We start from the raw sequence: 22,001 nt of genomic DNA on the forward strand, positions 1-22,001 counted from the left end.
TCAACCAAACTCTCAAAGGAAGATCAAACATTGTCTCATTCTTACAAGTCTTTATTATGAAACTGCTGCTACGATCACAACTCAAAATGCATCAACACAAAAGTTGCTTAGCACTTGATCATTTCACACTTTGAAGAATACAAAAAGTAAAAGTATAATTCAGTAAAACACAAAACATAGTACACAAGTTGGCCTCAAAGAGAAAAACTATCCAGGCTGATCCTTCTCAAGGCCTCAGATGTGAAGTCTGTACGTCAACACCCGAAAGGGTTCTTGGCACAGATGAAGTTATAGGCAATGTTACACCTGTTGTTTCCCCAGCCATCTGAAAGTTGATGAAGAAAAAGAGAAAAATTAAAAACATTAGGAAACATTTAGTCTTTTCAATTGTCAACAAACAATAAGCCATAGTGTTCACAGTAATATCACATATTTGCCTTTTTCCACAGAGAATTGAGTAAAAGAGCAAAAGAACTAGGCCACATTTTTACATATAGCCACAGCCCAATTAAAGCCCCCAGAGTTTTACAAACAAAGATATATGAAGAGTTATTAAACTATCTGCTTCATGATGTAACAAACAATCCCAGCAGTGTCCCTCCCTCATCCCTCCAGACCATCAGCTCTAGTACTAACCCCAAAGCAAACAGGTGGACTTACAGTTGTTTCGTAGGTAGATGCAGGGGTAGCTGCTGGAGGACAAAGGTGAGTACCAGTTGGTGTAATAGAAACCCTCGCGGTCAATCCACAACCATGGGCCCTAAGAGACAAAGAGCAGGAGTGTAAAGACGTGTTGTCTCAGTCTCTTCATTTGCTTTCAGATCAGTCTTGAGTAAGTCTAGACCCCCTTTGGACCAGGTCCTGGGTTTGATCTGGACTGACTGAGTGGTGTTTCTTCATGAATCCAGACCTGCAGGTTGAAGCCTCCCAGCCACGCTGTGCTCGAGCCGCCTGAGATCTGCTGCAGGAAGCTGTACTCTCTGGGGTTGGTGACCGAGGCCAGGTGGCCACCCAGGTTGTTGCAGTGCTCCTGTTGGACAGAGGACGCACACAGGAATCTTTGTGACTATACAGCTAAATATTTGTGTCATTTCTTTCTCCTGATGAATTGTCTTTAGCTCTGAAGTGAAAAGTTCATCTTTTCATGGACTGATGGTGGCAGCCTGACTGATCTACCATCAGCATCCAGATGCTCCGTGTTGTGGAACATGTTGCGTTCCTCATGTGCTGCGATGGTACGTTCTAAACTAGCTTCACTGATTTAATAACAAAGTCTATCACATGACGGGAAAAGCACCAACTTCAGCCACATTGTTGACAGTGTGTACGAGCTCAGTGAGGCTGACTGCTCACAGTAACAATGTACAAGTGTTATAGCAGCAGTACCTCAGCACTGTACCAGGTCTTGGGAGTATTGACGAACAGGAAGCAGCGAGAGCCATGGGCGAACCAACCCACTGGACAGAAGTTATTACGAGCTGCAGACAGACAGAAGAGAGAGAACATTGACTTCAACAGAACACTTTCACAGACTGAATCACACTGACAATAGATCCTTTCTATATATAGTTAGCAGTAAAGTACAAACTAAGCTGATTGTAGTTAACAGCCTAACATTTGAAACGAGTGCTCTGGTCTCTTAAGCACATTTGTGATATTAGGAGAGAGGTGTTTGACTATTATTTTTATTTCCACTTTTTTATGGTGTCGTTGTGATGATGAGCTCACTCATTAATGAACATAAAGATTAAAACAGTGATGTGGCTCTTACAATCAGGTGCTGCTCCCCCCTCAGACACAGGTGCTGAAAAAAAGATATAAGTAAATAAATGAAATACTGTACATTTGGAAACCATGTCCTCTGTAAATCATATTAATACAAAAGTTTTAAAAAAACAGACCGAATATCTACAGCTCTGCTAGCAGCTCTGTGAGGCTGTGATAGACTCATCTGTGCTTTGACCTAAATGCTAACAAGCTGATGTTTAGCAGCTACGCTGACCATGTTCACCATTTTAGTTTAGTTTGTTACATAATCATGCTAACATTAGCTAATTAGCATGAACACAGAGTACAGGTCACCTCGGACTTGACTACACATAAAGGAAAAGGTGACAAATGTTGGTTTTAAATCAAGTCAGCAGCACCAGCTCTGATCTGCTGGTTATCAGTTCTTAAACTCTACAAAGATGCTCTTTGACTCTCAGGGTCTGTGCTGTTATAGATATCATGTACAAGTATCGTTCAGGGAGAATTTATTTAGAAATAGTTTTACCTTTAAACCACAAACATTGAAAAGTCAGAAAATCCCAAAACACAGGAACTTTAAAGAAGAGCATTCAGTTGGAACTTGTTAACTCTCACATTTGATATTATCTGACTGGTTCAGCTTTTTCAATCATTTGTTCAGTTTATTTTCTCAATAAAACATGAAACCAAACAGACAAACTCTGCATGATATTTAAAGAGGACACTAACCAGGTTGAGCAACCATCTGTTCCTGCAGGACCTCCACTGCTGCTTCTGTGGACGAATCACATGAATGTCATCGTACATACAGACAGATTTATAGTTTTACAGTTTCATAGTCAGATGTCAATCTTACGGTTGGACTGTCTGTGTGTGTTACAGCAGAGAGCTTCAATACTGACCTGGAGCCTTTTCTTTACTTGTTTTCTCTGCGTCTGGTTGTGGAGCTGCAGATAAAAACACAACTCTGTCAGTAAGACTATATACTACTCAACTCTTTGTGTGCTCTGTCTAAATGTTGTGTGTTGATTCTGACCTGCAAACGCAGCACAGAGGAGAATGGAGAGGACCAGGACAGTCTTCATGGTGATGATCAACAGACGGTTCTGTGTGGAGAAAAAACAACAGGCAGTAAATGTACAGAGAGAGAGCAGAAGCATGAGCTCCACTGAATGAACACAAACACAGCAGGTGTCTTACCTGTCAGCTAAATGTGAGCTGATGTTGTTCAGGTATCAACTGAGTGATGGAGTGATGATGAGGGGATCCCTGCTCTTTATATACGCACACCTGAAGCACACAGAGTCACCCTCTTGGCAGAACGTGCTGATGTTTGTCGATGACTCAGTGCTGTATGTGGGAAGATGATTGCAGCGTGCACAAGAGATATGAAGCTGATCTTTAATCTGTTTCCTGATTGCATGTAAACAATTAACACAAACCACTTCCTGGCTGTGATTTCAGATCAGGTTTATGTTTAAAAGAATGACAGTAAAACTGGACTGGATACTGAGTTACAGTCACAAGTAAGGACATATGAACATATGAACAGTGGTGATACAAAATGACACTGAAGTCAAAGTACAGAAGTATGAGCAGCAAAATGTACTTAAGGCATAAAAGCAAAAGTAGACATCTATATAGAAGTAGTGCTTTCTGTCTGTCTTTAAAAAAAAAGCTCAAAAAGCAAAGCAGAATCCTGGCAGTTAAATTTATAACTATGAGCATTATTTTAATCTATAACTATAATGTACAGCCTTGGCTGTTGCAGGGGATGGTTTGGTTGGGGTCACCATGCCAACATTTGTGTTAGCCGGACCATGGAACAAACAAGAAACTACCAAGCATAATATGTCAACCTGTTCCATTTTCATGTAGGCTTACTTCTGAACATTACCCTGTCCCACTGTCCAAAGATTAAAAAGTATATTATTTAAAAACGGTGCCAGAAATCAATTCATTTTCCTTTCATTCCTGAATCAACTAATGTTAATGCTGATCTTTCTATATCGTTTAGACATAAAACAAAACATGCAACAACACATGATATTAGTCTAACAGAAAAGTCTCACAGATCAAATGCCTTATACATTTTTAAATAGAAATCATTACCTCAATATTTCCCCTCAATATTTATGAGTTAAATACAACAAGACAGGACAGAAACACTTAATGAGTTAATGCTGCTACATAATTTTTTGGGGAGTCATACTTGTTTTAACAGAAATGCTTTAACAAATAAATACACTTTTAAAAAGCATTCTTGACTTCTGTAAATGTTATCACTTTGTTGTTAAAATGGCATCACATTTAGTGATGCGTGCAGTATAACTTGTTCAGGACTAAAACTACAAGTGAAAGAAAGGTCTGTGTATCAATAAATATTTCTGAGCTCTTCAGAAATACACAATAAAACGTGATTAAGTACATGTCTTGCTTCCTTATTGAGGCAGTAATGTAAGATAAGATAATCCACTGAGACTTACAGAAACAATGCGACAACATTAAGTGTATCGTGGTCATGCCGGTAAAGACTCATTTTAGTGGTTAACCTGTATGGAAATATTAGCCTTGCCAGGTAGTAAGCTAACCGGCTGGCCGTGATAGTTTGCACTGTATTACTGTAACAGACAGTTAACATGGGTTAGTGTGTTGTTATAATAATAGTGGTTACAGTGACAGCTGATTGGTATTCCTCTAGAGAGAATGCACTTACGTTGGGTTATGTTCGAAAGGAAAAGTAAAGAAATACCTTTTGTCAGTGTTTTATGAATAAGCATGATATTATTGGAACATGTAACATTTGAATTTTGCAATTGATTGTGGTCGAGCTTTTTAAAACAATCTGATGAACTTCATCTATAGCTGTGTCTGATATGCTAGAGCTGATGCCGCTGTCCACTCACTTCTTTAACCATGGGTTGTGGCGGCCGATTGATTGGGTTGGGGTTGCTCTGCCAAGAATTGTTTGTCCAACCATAGAATAACCAAGAAAATTACAGAGCAGCATAAGTCAACGTGTTCCATTTTCACATTTGCTTACCTCTGAACATTATGCTTTCCCACTGTCCAATGCTGTCAGCATCAGACACTACACTGATCTGAATTCAGTGGCAGATCCTCAAATTAGTATCCCCATTGGTATTCAATATAAGACTGTCATGATCCAGATCAGTGGGTAAGCTTTACTCTGTCACACATCATGTCACAAGCACTGATGTGAGTCTTCCTTGTGACAACAACTACTGTTTGGCTTTTATTTTCAGCCAGCATATTCTGATGGTATACATGCTGAAAGGTACATACAGGTTTTGGAGCAGCATTTGCTGCCATCCATCTGTCTTTCTCAGGGACGCCCCTGCTTATTGCAGCATAACAAAGAGTGCAGGAACCAGGCTGGCCTGCAGTCAAGACCTGTCTTCCATTGAAAATGTGTCGCACGTTTTGAAGCACAAAAAAAGAGCTGAAAAAAAAGAAAGAAAAAAGCCTGAGTTCCCAGACACTTGCTGATTGTTGCTAAAAGAAGCAGTGATGTAACACTGCAGTAAACATGCTCCTGTCCTGACATTTTTGAAATGTGTTGCAGGCATCAGATTCAGAATGAGTGTATATTTGCAAAACAACCCAACATAGTCTCTGAGTTTGAAAATTAAATATCTTGTCTTTTAACTGTATTAAATGGAATTTAGGCCAAAAAGGATTTGCAAATCATTGCATTCTGTTTTAACTCATATTTTAATAAATTGGGAAGCTGTTTTATAGATCTATTAGTGTTCAAACTGTCCCGAGCAAAAGAGGTGCCGGGCCATTTTAGGACAACACGTGCAGTGTTTGTCGGTCTTCTGTGTGTCATATTGGCCTTAGACCACCCTGGTTGTATGTTGGTTTCATTGCCTTCTCTCTCTGCTGTAATCTTACACAGATCCACCTGTTGTACCCTATTAACTAGCTCTCTCCGTCTTTCCTACTTGCAGCTCTGTGCACATCTGAAGGAACAGAGTGGAATAAAGAAAGTCTAAAGTCTGTTTATTGTTACTGTAAGTCTCCACTGGATTCTCTTATCTTACGTTACTGCCTTAATCAATGGGGAGAAACACCCACTTAAAGGTAAATTACACAACGTTTTATTGTCTGTTTGTTAAGAGCTTACCGACATTTATGAATACACAGACTCTTGTCAATAATGTCACGTGATAACAGTAGAGCTTCAGCACTGCTGTCTGGCAGCTGGAATGTGACTCTTCCTGCAGCGGAAAATAGCCAAATGGTTTCTTAGCATACTGTCATGGTTTTATTCCCGTCTTTCAGAGCAAATTTTCCCAACTTGCTCATTGGTTCAGGTTGGGTGGGACTCCATTTGGAAAAAGGTGACGTCACATTAACCACTAGGGGCAAGAGTCATGTCTGAGTTACAAGCAATGGGGCTACTCCCAACAGTGGTGGGGCTCAAATCAATGTCAGAATTTCAATATGAATACATACACAATAGAAGAGCACCATTCCCAGTAGTTGGAAGTATCACGTATGAAACTGCTATGGATTAAACAGTTATACTGCCTCTGTTACTCACATGCAAAATTACATTGAAAGTAACAGATGTGGACAGTCGCTAGCAGAGGCGGAAACACATCATTGTTTTGCGAATAAGTCTCAAGTCTTTGCAAGTCCCAGTTCAAGGCTGACAAGTCCAATGTCACTACTAAGTCCGAAACTTTGAGTTTGGAGTCCTGAACAAGTCAAAATTTATGGAAGAGTTTTGCATGTTTCTGTCCTGTCTTGTTGTATTTAACTCATAAATATTGAGGGGAAATATTGAGGTAATGATTTCTTTTTAAAAATCTGTAAGGCATTTTCTGTGAGACTTTTCTGTTAGACTAATGTTATGTGTTGTTGCACGTTTTTGTTTTATGTCAAAACGATATAGAACTATCAGCTTTAACATTAGTTGATTCAGGAATTAAAGGAAAATGTATTGATTTCTGGCACAGTTTTTAAATGATATAAATTTTAATCTTTGGGTTTGGACAGTGCAGTGTAATGTTTAGAAGTAAGCCTAAATGGCTTATTTTGCCCTGTAATTTTGTTCCATTCATGATTTTGTCATTCCATGGTGCAGCAAACAAAAATGTTGGCATGGTGACCCCAACCAAACCATCCCCTGCAACAGCCAAGGTTGTAGATTATAGTTATAGATTAAAATAATGCTCATAGTTATAAATTTAACTGCCAGGATTCTGCTTTGCTTTTTGAGCTTTTTTTTTAAAGACAGACAGAAAGCACTCCTTCTATATAGATGTCTACTTTTATGCCTTAAGTACATTTTGCTGCTCATACTTCTGTACTTTGACTTCAGTGTCATTTTGTATCACCACTGTTCATATGTTCATATGTCCTTACTTGTGACTGTAACTCAGTATCCAGTCCAGTTTTACTGTCATTCTTTTAAACATAAACCTGATCTGAAATCACAGCCAGGAAGTGGTTTGTGTTAATTGTTTACATGGCGCCAGGAAACAGATTAAAGATCAGCTTCATATCTCTTGTGCACGCTGCAATCATCTTCCCACATACAGCGCTGAGTCATCGACAAACATCAGCACGTTCTGCCAAGAGGGTGACTCTGTGTGCTTCAGGTGTGCGTATATAAAGAGCAGGGATCCCCTCATCATCACTCCATCACTCAGTTGATACCTGAACAACATCAGCTCACATTTAGCTGACAGGTAAGACACCTGCTGTGTTTGTGTTCATTCAGTGGAGCTCATGCTTCTGCTCTCTCTGTACATTTACTGCCTGTTGTTTTTTCTCCACACAGAACCGTCTGTTGATCATCACCATGAAGACTGTCCTGGTCCTCTCCATTCTCCTCTGTGCTGCGTTTGCAGGTCAGAATCAACACACAACATTTAGACAGAGCACACAAAGAGTTGAGTAGTATATAGTCTTACAGAGTTGTGTTTTTATCTGCAGCTCCACAACCAGACGCAGAGAAAACAAGTAAAGAAAAGGCTCCAGGTCAGTATTGAAGCTCTCTGCTGTAACACACACAGACAGTCCAACCGTAAGATTGACATCTGACTATGAAACTGTAAAACTATAAATCTGTCTGTATGTACGATGACATTCATGTGATTCGTCCACAGAAGCAGCAGTGGAGGTCCTGCAGGAACAGATGGTTGCTCAACCTGGTTAGTGTCCTCTTTAAATATCATGCAGAGTTTGTCTGTTTGGTTTCATGTTTAATTGAGAAAATTAACTGAACAAATGATTGAAAAAGCTGAACCAGTCAGATAATATCAAATGTGAGAGTTAACAAGTTCCAACTGAATGCTCTTCTTTAAAGTTCCTGTGTTTTGGGTTTTTCTGACTTTTCAATGTTTGTGGTTTAAAGGTAAAACTATTTCTAAATAAATTCTCCCTGAACGATACTTGTACATGATATCTATAACAGCACAGACCCTGAGAGTCAGAGAGCATCTTTGTAGAGTTTAAGAACTGAAAGCCAGCAGATCAGAGCTGGTGTTGCTGACTTATTGATTTAAAACCAACATTTGTCACCTTTTCCTTTATGTGTAGTCAAGTCCTAGGTGACCTGTACTCTGTGTTCATGCTAATTAGCTAATGTTAGCATGATTATGTAACAAACTAAACTAAAATGGTGAACATGGTCAGCGTAGCTGCTAAACATCAGCTTGTTAGCATTTAGGTCAAAGCACAGATGAGTCTATCACAGCCTCACAGAGCTGCTAGCAGAGCGGTAGATGTTTAGTCTGTTTTTTTAAAACTTTTGTATTAACATGATTTACAGAGGACATGGTCTCCAAATGTACAGTATTTCATTTATTTACTTATATCTTTTTTTCAGCACCTGTGTCTGAGGGGGGAGCAGCACCTGATTGTAAGAGCCACATCACTGTTTTAATCTTTATGTTCATTAATGAGTGAGCTCATCATCACAACGACACCATAAAAAAGTGGAAATAAAAATAATAGTCAAACACCTCTCTCCAAATATCACAAATGTGCTTAAGAGACCAGAGCACTCGTTTCAAATGTTAGGCTGTTAACTTCAATCAGCTTAGTTTGTACTTTACTGCTAACTATATATAGAAAGGATCTATTGTCAGTGTGATTCAGTCTGTGAAACTGTTCTGTTGAAGTCAATGTTCTCTCTCTTCTGTCTGTCTGCAGCTCGTAATAACTTCTGTCCAGTGGGTTGGTTCGCCCATGGCTCTCGCTGCTTCCTGTTCGTCAATACTCCCAAGACCTGGTACAGTGCTGAGGTACTGCTGCTATAACACTTGTACATTGTTACTGTGAGCAGTCAGCCTCACTGAGCTCGTACACACTGTCAACAATGTGGCTGAAGTTGGTGCTTTTCCCGTCATGTGATAGACTTTGTTATTAAATCAGTGAAGCTAGTTTAGAACGTACCATCGCAGCACATGAGGAACGCAACATGTTCCACAACACGGAGCATCTGGATGCTGATGGTAGATCAGTCAGGCTGCCACCATCAGTCCATGAAAAGATGAACTTTTCACATCAGAGCTAAAGACAATTCATCAGGAGAAAGAAATGACACAAATATTTAGCTGTATAGTCACAAAGATTCCTGTGTGCGTCCTCTGTCCAACAGGAGCACTGCAACAACCTGGGTGGCCACCTGGCCTCTGTCACCAACCCCAGAGAGTACAGCTTCCTGCAGCAGATCTCAGGCGGCTCGAGCACAGCGTGGCTGGGAGGCTTCAACCTGGAGGTCTGGATTCATGAAGAAACACCACTCAGTCAGTCCAGATCAAACCCAGGACCTGGTCCAAAGGGGGTCTAGACTTACTCAAGACTGATCTGAAAGCAAATGAAGAGACTGAGACAACACGTCTTTACACTCCTGCTCTTTGTCTCTTAGGGCCCATGGTTGTGGATTGACCGTGAGGGTTTCTATTACACCAACTGGTACTCACCTTTGTCCTCCAGCAGCTACCCCTGCATCTACCTACGAAACAACTGTAAGTCCACCTGTTTGCTTTGGGGTTAGTACTAGAGCTGATGGTCTGGGGAGTGTTGATGCTGACCACTGCCACAAAGCTTTTTCTTCCATTAAGGCAGATAGTTTTATAAATCTTCATATATATCACTGTTTGTAAAAATCTGGGGGCTTCATCAGGACTAGAGAGGCGGTCATGGCAGGTGAGAGGAGAACCGCAGCACATAGAGCATGTTGGAGACTCCATATCCATGGCTGTGTACACGGACCCTGCAGACCTCCTGCCCTTCCTCTGGTTCTCCAACATGCTACGGCCCCTGGTTCTCCTCTCAGCTGCCTCGTCTGCAGGTTTTGTGTCCACGGCTAATGGCCCTCTGTCGGCTGTCCTCCAGATTCCACATATCTCTGGATGTGGAGCTGTGTACTTCGTTATTTTTCTGAGGATTTTATGCCTCTGCTTTCCAAACTTTTGGTTGCTTTGACTAGATGGACAACGTTGTGCTTTAGTCACAGTGTTCCTCTCTTATTCCTCCCACGTCCCTCTGAACCATGTATCCTAGCATCAAATTTGCCTTAGCTGGCCATTTCACCATTTTCTTCCTGTTTTCTAATGTTATTTTCTCAGAGTAAATATTACACGAAGAATACATTCATAACCTTTGCTAATGTGTTAGCTCACATAAAATTTACTATGTGGCGATCTGTGAAACTGTGGCCTGGCTCTTTTCTTCTTTTATTCAAATTTCTGTGGGAAAAAGCAAATATGTGAGTGATATTACAGTAAACAGTATGGTTTTTCATTTGTTGAATTAAACAAAAAACAACATTTTTCTTCAGGTTGTTAATTTTTCTCTTTCTCTTCATCAACTTTCAGATGGTTGGGGAAACAACAGGTGTAACATTGCCTATAACTTCATCTGTGCCAAGAACCCTTTCGGGTGTTGACGTACAGACTTCACATCTGAGGCCTTGAGAAGGATCAGCCTGGATAGTTTTTCTCTTTGAGGCCAACTTGTGTACTTTGTTTTGTGTTTTACTGAATTATACTTTTACTTTTTGTATTCTTCAAAGTGTGAAAAGCAACTTTCATGTTAAAGCATTTTGATTTGTTCTTGTGGCAGCAGTTTCATAATAAAGACTTGTAAGAATGAGACAATGTTTGATCTTCTTTTGAGAGTTTGGTTGAAAAGTGGCTGTTGAAGTTCAGCTTTAGTCAGAAAGCAGAATTCATTGTTTACCAGGCTTGAATCAAAGCCACTGAAATAAAGTACAGCGCAGACATCTCAGAACTACAGCCTTGATCTGTGGTTTTGGTACTACAAGAGATACAATAAATCAAAGAAAGTAAAAACTTTTTAGCAACGCTTTGTAACATAGTAAATGACTTATAGGGTAATTACACAACATTTTGGGGTAGGTCCTCTTACTTTATGTGTAAATAAGGACATATTTCTTACTCAACATTAATAATTGTTACAATGAAATAGACATGAATGAATTCATATCGTAGGCTAAATAATAAGTAGTCTAAATGACATCACAAATGTGAAAAACCTTATATCATAAATATTTAAATGGTGCTAGAGGATGTCTTTGTTGTCAGCTGTTCAGCTCTCTAAAAGGAGGTCTACTGTACCCCATATATACCCAATACATCCAAAAATTCCCAATTGTTACAACCTTGTTCAGCTGTACTGAATTTTAGTACCAGTGGAATCCACTAAGTATTTCATTTGTAGTGACTCATACGCTATATTACACAGTAAACTGAGAGAACATATATGGTAAGTGTTGGTTGATTACACTGTCAGTTGCGGGCTGTATTATAAAGTTTTACCCACTTTTATAAATTTAGTGCCAATTTATAATAAAAGTTATGTCAGGTGACTTTTCATATAGAGCAGGTCTAGGTCATAATCTCTAAATTTACAAAAAAAAAACAACAAAATTTCCCACCAAGAGCAAGCACACTGGCAACAGAGGCAAGGAAAACCTTTCTCTTTAAAACAAGCGGTAATGTATCCATTTTGCTTCAAACCAACAACCTCAGATTTACAGCCTCCTCTACAGTCCTCTGCTCTGAACATCTTCTTGTCATCACAAAATACTTCTTGTTCTGTCACAAAACATTTATTCTTGTTTCATAAAAGTGTCTCACTGCTGACATCTTTTAAAACAAAAAACTGAATCCTGTTAAAACAAGACATTTGCTGTTAGTCATTAATTTTAATCACTGACCAGACTTTGTTTTTTGGATTTCCAGAGCAACTTTTGTCTAATGACATGTTAATGCATTCATACATAAACAGGAGAAGCAGGTATGTAATTGTTGTAATTGAAATAACCTTGCTTTGCCCGCTCGGTGGCAGCATTGCATAAAGTTTTGTTATTGTTTTGTTTATTGTAAGGAGGAGTAACTGCTCCCTGTTTCCCTCCCTGTGGACGCCGTCACAGAATGATGGAGAGTATCTGCAACTGAAGTAGTAAAAGTTAGAGTTTTGATATTGTCTTTGTAAATTATTGTGTAAATGTACCTTTAACAGCTGAAAGAAGCAGCCTATCATACTATCAGGTGCTTCAGCAAACACAGACAGGAAAAATGGTCTTTAATAATCATATTGACAGTACCACCTTCCACTACAATTTCAATATCTATCTGTCACAGACATGAAAATATCTAAATATTTATTTTGAACTTGGCCATAGCTGTTTCAAAATAAAAGCCCTCTGAGAACATTTCTGTCGACAAAATCCCTTCATTTGTATTTTTATTGTGATAGATTTGCATGACAATGTTGTGGTGTGCTTTTGAGAGTGCCATCTTCCCCTCCTCACCACGCAGATAGTGGCTGAGCACAGCTGTGTTTTTCTGCTGATTAGAAGCATGCAGGATATAAGAACTGGAGAAGTGAAATGTCACAGCTAGTAGCTCAGTGTGGCAGTGTAAGTGTTGTGTGTTGGATTTGCAGACCAAGGAAACTAGTCTAAACATAGGTTTAGTCTGCCAGGGGACTTTCAAGGATACACTGAGCTCCCTTCTCCATCTCTTGCTTCCTCCATCTGCAAACACTCGTCTTTTTACTGCATTTCACTAACTTGGTTGCCTCTCTAGAGCATTCGCACGCCCTTGTTTCATAGTGTTCCCACATCTTGGTTGTAATCTTGGCTGCAATCTTGGCTGCACCTGGATCGTGGTGATGACTGTGTTGATGTTGTGACTCTGCTTTTGGCCGTGTTTGTGCTGTGGCTGCACCTCCGGCTTGCCTTGATTGTGGTCTTGGTTGTGCTGTTGTTGTGGTCCTGTCTGAGGCTGAGCCTGTGTCATTGGTCCTGGTTGTGCAAATGCCGTGATCCTGCTTGACATGACCTTCTACTGCCATTATTATGCGTCATGCCTCCACTATTAATATACACATGTTATCAACACCTTCAATATTCGCACATAATATCACATGCTATCATACAGTGCATTTAGTAGTTTTACGTCTATCACTATTGTTATATGATATGCTATTGTTACCATTATTCTCTCCCCCTCTCTCCCTCTCTCTTCCTCTCTCTGTTTTTGTCTCTCTTTCTCTTTCTTCTTTGCCATTACTGTAATTTAATTGTTATTTACGCCATCTATTGCATGTCTCTCTGTCCAGGAAGAGGGATCTCTTTTCAATTGCTCTTCCTTGGGTTTCTACCATTGTTTCCCCCTGTTAAGTTTTTTGTTTGGGGGGGGGTCCTTAGATGATGTGAGGGTCTAAGGGCAGAGGAATGTTGTATGCTGTAAAACCCTCTGAGGCAAACTGTGAATTGTGATAATGGGCTTTACAAATAAAATTGAATTGAACTGATTCGTCATTACTTTTTTAGCACACAAACCATCGATCAAGGCTTTATTGGCTTTGAACCGCTTTGAAAGCTGTCTGGTAAACAAAGAATTCTATTTTCTGCGCCAGGGCCGTTGACTCAGTTTATTCTGAGCTGAATGACCCATCATCTTCAGGCTACAGCTGGACTTCAACAACCACTTTTCAACCAAACTCTTAAAGGAAGGTCAAACATCATCCCATTTATACAAGTCTTTATTATGATTATGATATATGAACTGCTGCTACAATCACAAGTCGCAATGTGTCAGCACAAAAGTTACATAAAAGTTTATCATTTAACACTTGATGAAAACAAAAAGAAAAAGTTTAAGTCAGTAAAATGTACAAAAAGTTCATAAACTGGCTTTAAACAGAAAAACTATCCAGGCTGATCCTTCTCAAGGCCTCAGATGTGAAGTCTGTACGTCAACACCCGAAAGGGTTCTTGGCACAGATGAAGTTATAGGCAATGTTACACCTGTTGTTTCCCCAGCCATCTGAAAGTTGATGAAGAAAAAGAGAAAAATTAAAAACATTAGGAAACATTTAGTCTTTTCAGTCAACAAATTATAAACCATAGTATGAGCAAAAGAGCCAGGCCACATTTTTACATAAAGCCACATAGCAAATCTTATGTGAACTAACACATTAGCTAAGGTTAAAGTTGTGTTTTCTTAATTTTGTATTTACTGTGAGAAAATAACATAACAAACTAGGAAAAAGAAGGGAAAAGTTGTAGGTGGCCAGTTAAAGCACGGTTGATGCTAGGATGGATGGTCTATTGTGATATGGGAGGAGAGCAGAGATCAGGGACACGAAATCCCCAAACAATGAGGATATGTTTGGAGAACCGGAGCCCAAAATCCCCAGAAAAATGAGGGACTCCACAGCTCCACAACCAGGGATATGTGGATATTGGAGGAGAGCCGACAGACGGCCCTTAGCCATGGGCACAGACCATGCTGATCAGGCAGCTGAGAGGAGAACAAGGGGCTGTAGCATGTTGGAGAACCAGAAGAAGGACAGGAGGTCTAAAGGGTCCATGCCCACAGCCGAGTGTTCGCTGTCAACTGTCCTCCTGTGTCCACACAGCCCTGGATATGTTGAATCCAACATGCTCTACAGGCCCTGGTTCTCCTCTCACCCACTATGACTGCCTCTCCAGTCCCAATTAAGCCCCCAGAGTTTTACAAACAAAGATATATGAAGAGTTATTAAACTATCTGCTTCATGATGTAACAAACAATCCCAGCAGTGTCCCTCCCTCATCCCTCCAGACCATCAGCTCTAGTACTAACCCCAAAGCAAACAGGTGGACTTACAGTTGTTTCGTAGGTAGATGCAGGGGTAGCTGCTGGAGGACAAAGGTGAGTACCAGTTGGTGTAATAGAAACCCTCGCGGTCAATCCACAACCATGGGCCCTAAGAGACAAAGAGCAGGAGTGTAAAGACGTGTTGTCTCAGTCTCTTCATTTGCTTTCAGATCAGTCTTGAGTAAGTCTAGACCCCCTTTGGACCAGGTCCTGGGTTTGATCTGGATTGACTGAGTGGTGTTTCTTCATGAATCCAGACCTGCAGGTTGAAGCCTCCCAGCCACGCTGTGCTCGAGCCGCCTGAGATCTGCTGCAGGAAGCTGTACTCTCTGGGGTTGGTGACCGAGGCCAGGTGGCCACCCAGGTTGTTGCAGTGCTCCTGTTGGACAGAGGACGCACACAGGAATCTTTGTGACTATACAGCTAAATATTTGTGTCATTTCTTTCTCCTGATGAATTGTCTTTAGCTCTGAAGTGAAAAGTTCATCTTTTCATGGACTGATGGTGGCAGCCTGACTGATCTACCATCAGCATCCAGATGCTCCGTGTTGTGGAACATGTTGCGTTCCTCATGTGCTGCGATGGTACGTTCTAAACTAGCTTCACTGATTTAATAACAAAGTCTATCACATGACGGGAAAAGCACCAACTTCAGCCACATTGTTGACAGTGTGTGCGAGCTCAGTGAGGCTGACTGCTCACAGTAACAATGTACAAGTGTTATAGCAGCAGTACCTCAGCACTGTACCAGGTCTTGGGAGTATTGACGAACAGGAAGCAGCGAGAGCCATGGGCGAACCAACCCACTGGACAGAAGTTATTACGAGCTGCAGACAGACAGAAGAGAGAGAACATTGACTTCAACAGAACAGTTTCACAGACTGAATCACACTGACAATAGATCCTTTCTAATTTACTTTATTTACAGCCTCCTCCAGCAGAAACAGCTGTTCGAATGACACCAACATATGTCGAAAAGTATGTGATGTATTTTGGAGAATCGTTAGTGAAGTAAAAACTAAGCAGGTTAGTGAACAGCCTAACGTGCAAAAATACAGCCGTGGTCCTTTAAGCACATTAGTAATTTTTCATTTATGTTATGATGATGACCTCACTTCATAAAGAAAAGATTAAAAGTGTTGTGGGTCTTACAGTCAGGTGCTGCTTCCTCCTCAGGTACTGGCTCTAAAAAATGTATAGAAAGAGACATGAATAAATAAATGTATAAAATACTGTTTATTTGGAGAATATGGACATTTGTTAAAATGTGTCAATGTGTGTGTTTTTTGTTTTCTTGTTTTTGCATATTATTGTTTAATTGAACTTACAGTACAATGACATGTGGAACAGTTAGGAAGTAACAACAACTCACATAATATTTTATCGCTTAAGTGACAATGAGAAGCTACATAATATATACACACACATATATGTGTGTGTGTGTGTGTGTGTGTGTGTGTGTGTATGTGTGTATGTTAAGAGTGACTTGTGTCCTTTCTGATTACCGTTTCTGGGAACAGGCACAAAGTCTTCTGGCACAAATACTTTCACGTCTTGTGTCATCTTGTCCATCTCTGAAACATCAAAAGCTTCATTAGGCCTCTTTTTCATCAAAAGTATTTGACATTATAGAACGTCACAACTACAGAATATCGAGTAAATCATATTAACACTGAAATGACAAAGCCTCTGTGAGGCTGTTCGTAAGCACACCTGTGCTTTGACCCAAATGCTAACCTCAGCATGCTAACATTTAGCAGCACTCTTTGCTATGTTCATCATTTTAGTTTAGTGTGTTACAGTATCTTCAGCTTTACTCTACTTCAGCTTTTTCAATCATTGGTTTGGTTAATTTTCTCACATGGCTGTCACAGCACAAGCTCAATCAAACTTTGAGTTCTCAAGATATGCGGAGAACACACAAACAGACAGATTAATAGATTTACAGTTTTATAGTCAGATGTTAATCTTACAGTCTTACAGACTGTCTGTGTATGTTACAGCAAAGAGCCTCAATACTGACCTGAAGCCTTTTCTTCATTTATTCTGTCTGTGTCTGGTTGTGGAGCTGCAAATAAAAACACACCTCTGTCAGTAAGATTATACATCAATGAATTGATTTTAATTGTCACATGTGGTGTGGTCACTGAGCTACTCAGCGTGTGTGCACATACTACATGCACTGCTACACACAGCTTTAGCGCAGGGAACACAGGATAGAGCACTGTGTTAGAGGCTTGCTGACTGACTCATGAGCACATGGATGATAGTGTGCTCTGTCTAAATGTTGTGTGTTGATTCTGACCTGCAAACGCAGCACAGAGGAGAATGGAGAGGACCAGGACAGTCTTCATGGTGATGATCAACAGACGGTTCTGTGTGGAGAAAAAACAACAGGCAGTAAATGTACAGAGAGAGAGCAGAAGCATGAGCTCCACTGAATGAACACAAACACAGCAGGTGTCTTACCTGTCAGCTAAATGTGAGCTGATGTTGTTCAGGTATCAACTGAGTGATGGAGTGATGATGAGGGGATCCCTGCTCTTTATATACGCACACCTGAAGCACACAGAGTCACCCTCTTGGCAGAACGTGCTGATGTTTGTCGATGACTCAGTGCTGTATGTGGGAAGATGATTGCAGCGTGCACAAGAGATATGAAGCTGATCTTTAATCTGTTTCCTGATGGCATGTAAACAATTAACACAAACCACTTCCTGGCTGTGATTTCAGATCAGGTTTATGTTTAAAAGAATGACAGTAAAACTGGACTGGATACTGAGTTACAGTAACAAGTAAGGACATATGAACATATGAACAGTGGTGATACAAAATGACACTGAAGTCAAAGTACAGAAAAGTAGACAAAAAGTAGACATGCAAAAAGTAGACATGCAGGATGAGTGCTTTCTGTCATTTTAATCTATAACTATAATCCACAACCATGGCTGGTGCAGGGGATGGTTTGGTTGGGGTCACCATGCCAACATTTGTTAGCCGGACCATGGAACAAACAAGAAACTACCAAGCATAATATGTCAACCTGTTCCATTTTCATTTAGGCTTACTTCTGAACATTACCCTGTCCCACTGTCCAAAGATTAAAAAGTATATTATTTAAAAACGGTGCCAGAAATCAATTCATTTTCCTTTCATTCCTGAATCAACTAATGTTAATGCTGATCTTTCTATTTCGTAAAACAAAAACAGACAACAAAAACACATGATATTAGTCTAATGGGTAAAACACAGATCAAATGTTATACATTTGGAAATACATGTTATTACCTCAACCTATATGATGAGTTAAATACAACAAGACAGGACAGAAACACTTAATGAGTTAATGCTGCTACATATTTTTTCTGTAGTCACACTTGTTTTAACAGAAATGCTTTAACAAATAAATACACTTTTAAAAAGCATTCTTGACTTCTGTAAATGTTATCACTTTGTTGTTAAAATGGCATCACATTTAGTGATGCGCGCAGTATAACTTGTTCAGGACTAAAACTACAAGTGAAAGAAAGGTCTGTGTATCAATAAATATTTCTGAGCTCTTCAGAAATACACAATAAAACGTGATTAAGTACATGTCTTGCTTCCTTATTGAGGCAGTAATGTAAGATAAGATAATCCACTGAGACTTACAGAAACAATGCGACAACATTAAGTGTATCGTGGTCATGCCAGTAAAGACTCATTTTAGTGGTTAACCTGTATGGAAATATTAGCCTTGCCAGGTAGTAAGCTAACCGGCTGGCCTTGTTAGTTTGCTCTGTATTACTGTAACAGACAGTTAACATGGGTTAGTGTGTTGTTATAATAATAGTGGTTACAGTGACAGCTGATTGGTATTCCTCTAGAGAGAATGCACTTACGTTGGGTTATGTTCGAAAGGAAAAGTAAAGAAATACCTTTTGTCAGTGTTTTATGAATAGACATGATATTATTGGAACATGTAACATTTGAATTTTGCAATTGATTGTGGTCGAGCTCTTTTTAAAACAATCTGATGAACTTCATCTATAGCTGTGTCCAGTGTTGGTCAAGTTGCTTGGAAATAGTAATTAGTTACTGATTACTGATTACTTCTCCAAGAAAGTAATCCCGTTACTTTACTGATTACTTATTTTCAAAAGTAATTAGTTACTTTTATAATTACTTTACTTTTTTAATTAGTTACTTTTCAAAAACATGATGCACAACCTGAATACAATATAAAGCAATAGACCTCTCAGCCTAATTCTATTCTTTCTGCATATTCCATTAGATAAAACTGAATCAAATGAAACTGTCTTTTTTAACTTGTTTTATGAGTTTCAATCCTTTAACTTCATGCACATTGCATCAAGCAAAAATTAAATGAAATGTAACAGTCTCTGACTTGAAGAAAATTGCTGAACATTTAAACCTATTTTCTGCACATTCCACCATATTTTAATAAAATAAAACAAGGTTTTCTTCTGTTAACTTATATTTCTGCATATTCCAGCATATAAAATAAAAATCTTTTTTGTGTGTATACTCCTTCATTCGAACAGATGTAAATAAAATATAGCAATAAAATAATTAAAATCAAAGTCTCTCCTAACTGTATTCCAAATTATTAACATTTACATCTTTTAACAGTTGGTAAAGTGCAGAGAGGAGTAATAAAGAGTTTACCAAAACAGAAAATGCTGTTGCATGCCATAGTTAGGCTGTTAGTCCAGTCTCATTTTATGGCTACCCTGACAAGGCCCTATGTTTTTTTGTTTTCTAGCGAAGTGAAACAGTGGTTATATCGCATCAGCAGAAGCTTCTCAAACCTCCTATCAGAAAGTCTGTTCCTTTTTGGGGAAAGCACCAATCCACCTAAACTGAACAGCCGTTCCACTGGTGCACTGGATGGAGGTGTATTTCATGTACATCTTTTTGAGGTTTGGGAACTGATTCAGAATCTCAAGCTCATACCCTGACCTTAAATAGTCAGTTACTTCTTTTTCTGCTGAAAAGCTTTCTGTGGGCTGGTTCTCAAAATCAAAAAAGTCCATTTCCGCTGGGCTGGCTGCCAGTTGGGACACATTAGCATTGTCAGCTGCAGGAGCAGCTTTACGACACTCAGTTGTCAGAAGCTCCTTCACATGCTCTCTCCTACGCTCATCTCTCAGCCATCGAAGTTTGAACTTGGGACAAGTGGCCGCTGCAAGAAGTCCTTCTTGGCTATCCAGTACAGCATCAAAACGAATCTTGATGGCCTGTAAAATACAATATGATATAACTAAGAATATATTTAACTACATAATCAGCTATTTTAATTATTTTGTGGGCTTTAAACCATCTCATGTTCTATCAATACTGTATGAGATTTAATTTTGGTTGAGGCTGTTTTGACCTCTTTATTTCAATCTTCTGTTGATGTTAAGATTATTATTCATGATTAATCATGATCAATATCCTTGATATTGAACAGGGGATGAATAATTGATCTTTTATTATATTCTATAATTTTATTAATTGTACTCACTTCTTAAAACAAACAAAATGTAACATCTGCCCACCATGAATGGTATAATAAATTCAACAAATCCACCTAAATCAATTATCAAATAATAATCTTACCTTTACAATGACATCTGGAAGGCTGGCTGTCATTCTAGAGAGGTCATCTTTCAGGGCAAGTGTCTTTGACATCAGGCTTGTGAGTGTTGGTAGTAAAGCCCCATAGGTGCACTCATCCCCTTGTAAGATGTCCAGTGCTACTGTCAGGGGTTTCATCACAGTGCAGTACTCTTGTAAGAATAGGTACTCCCTTTCATTAAGGCACTTGATTCCCAGTTTTACACACAGGGGATTCAGCTCATTCATTGGAATTGTGATGATTCTGGAAATGGCCTCGTACAGGGAATTCCACCTAGTGGATGTGGGTACCATTAGCTTCTTGCGGCTGACTTCCTCCACCTGTTCAGAGGCTAAAGTTGATCGACTTGCTTTAGTCCAAAGAGCAGAGCATTTTGCAATACTACTCCTGTATACAGCCTTGGTGTCTGCACAGGAATTTAGATGTTTGTCAACATCGCTTGTTGAAATCAGGTTAATTGTGTGTGATGCACACCTGTAGTGTGGAGGGAGGCTAAACTGTCCATCACCAGATGTGGAAAGAGCGTCTATGACATCTGTAAAAGTCGGTTCCTCGTCATCACCTTCCTCTTCATTTTCAGATTCAGACTCCAAATTACAGGGCTGACATACCCTGAATGCTTTGGCAAAATTAGATGCATTATCCGTTACAGTGGCAACAACTTTGCCATGCAGTCCATATGATGAATGGATTTCTTCAATCTCTGCTCCAATTACATCATAGGTGTGCCTGCCTCTAATTCTCTGACATGCTAGGGCGGCCTTGTTGCGCTGTAAAGTGGAATTAATCCAGTGAACGGTTACACCCATAAAACTTTTATTATTCACCGTCCAGATGTCAGCAGTGGTAGAAACAAAGTCTACACCTCCGAGTGCAGCCTTCAAATTAGCGTCCATTATGGCGTATTCTCTCTCAAGGTATTCTGCAAATGACTTTCTCTGCGGCAGCTTCACACCACTTTTGGTCGGTATTTTTTCTACGATGTGTCGGAACGATTCAGAGTCTACAGTGGAAATGGGCAACATGTCCTCGACAATATAGCCAGCGACGAGCTTCTTCAGTTCAGCGGCACTAAGCCCTGTCGGACTTGGTCTTAAGTCTATTTTCACCTGTTTAGCAGGAGAAGGGCCCTCGGAGGTTCGCTCGGTGGAACTGGATGTGGTAGCCTCAGCGGGCATGTCAGTGGGGGGATACGGGGGATTCTCGGTGAGTTTCACATTCCCGTGCCGGCTTGCTAGGTGCTTGCTCAGATTTGACGTGGAATTTTTCGCTGTAGATAAAAGTTTTCTACCCATGCACAGTGTACAGCGGACGCTAATGTTTTTGTCACCTTTAACTGAGTCAAACTCAAAGTAATGTCGGTACTTCCAAGAATTAAATGCTGCACGGTCCTGCTCTTTCCCGCACTCCATGTTGTCTTGTTGATCGGGTAGCGACAATCACTACACGTCTGTTGTTTACCACAGACG

General features: G+C 39.9%; 3 protein-coding genes across 3 annotated transcripts; 1 reads left to right on the forward strand and 2 right to left on the reverse strand.

Annotated features, from left to right (window-relative positions):
* Positions 1-30: 30 nt before the first annotated feature.
* LOC121942641 (ladderlectin-like) lies at positions 31-3,108 on the reverse strand. The gene is made up of 9 exons (XM_088075428.1): positions 2,950-3,108; positions 2,786-2,855; positions 2,652-2,696; positions 2,479-2,523; positions 1,772-1,804; positions 1,387-1,478; positions 911-1,030; positions 661-760; positions 31-325 (listed from the first exon to the last, which is right to left on the reverse strand). Exons 2-9 carry the CDS (start codon positions 2,832-2,834, stop codon positions 255-257), a joined length of 555 nt encoding a protein of 184 aa, XP_087931554.1. The 5' UTR covers positions 2,835-2,855; positions 2,950-3,108; the 3' UTR covers positions 31-254.
* A 4,203-nt stretch (positions 3,109-7,311) lies between these two features.
* LOC148189869 (ladderlectin-like) lies at positions 7,312-10,892 on the forward strand. Its single transcript, XM_088075429.1, has 9 exons — positions 7,312-7,472; positions 7,565-7,634; positions 7,720-7,764; positions 7,893-7,937; positions 8,615-8,647; positions 8,941-9,032; positions 9,389-9,508; positions 9,659-9,758; positions 10,611-10,892. Exons 2-9 carry the CDS (start codon positions 7,586-7,588, stop codon positions 10,679-10,681), a joined length of 555 nt encoding a protein of 184 aa, XP_087931555.1. The 5' UTR covers positions 7,312-7,472; positions 7,565-7,585; the 3' UTR covers positions 10,682-10,892.
* Positions 10,893-13,932: 3,040 nt separating this feature from the next.
* LOC148189870 (ladderlectin-like) lies at positions 13,933-17,536 on the reverse strand. The gene is made up of 9 exons (XM_088075427.1): positions 17,379-17,536; positions 17,215-17,284; positions 16,933-16,977; positions 16,415-16,483; positions 16,062-16,094; positions 15,645-15,736; positions 15,169-15,288; positions 14,919-15,018; positions 13,933-14,093 (listed from the first exon to the last, which is right to left on the reverse strand). Exons 2-9 carry the CDS (start codon positions 17,261-17,263, stop codon positions 14,023-14,025), a joined length of 579 nt encoding a protein of 192 aa, XP_087931553.1. The 5' UTR covers positions 17,264-17,284; positions 17,379-17,536; the 3' UTR covers positions 13,933-14,022.
* Positions 17,537-22,001: the final 4,465 nt, after the last annotated feature.

Source organism: Plectropomus leopardus, chromosome 3 (assembly GCF_026936395.1).
Source record: "Plectropomus leopardus strain MGB_pleo_1.0 chromosome 3, ASM2693639v1, whole genome shotgun sequence".
NCBI classification, from domain to species: Eukaryota; Metazoa; Chordata; class Actinopteri; order Perciformes; family Serranidae; genus Plectropomus; species Plectropomus leopardus.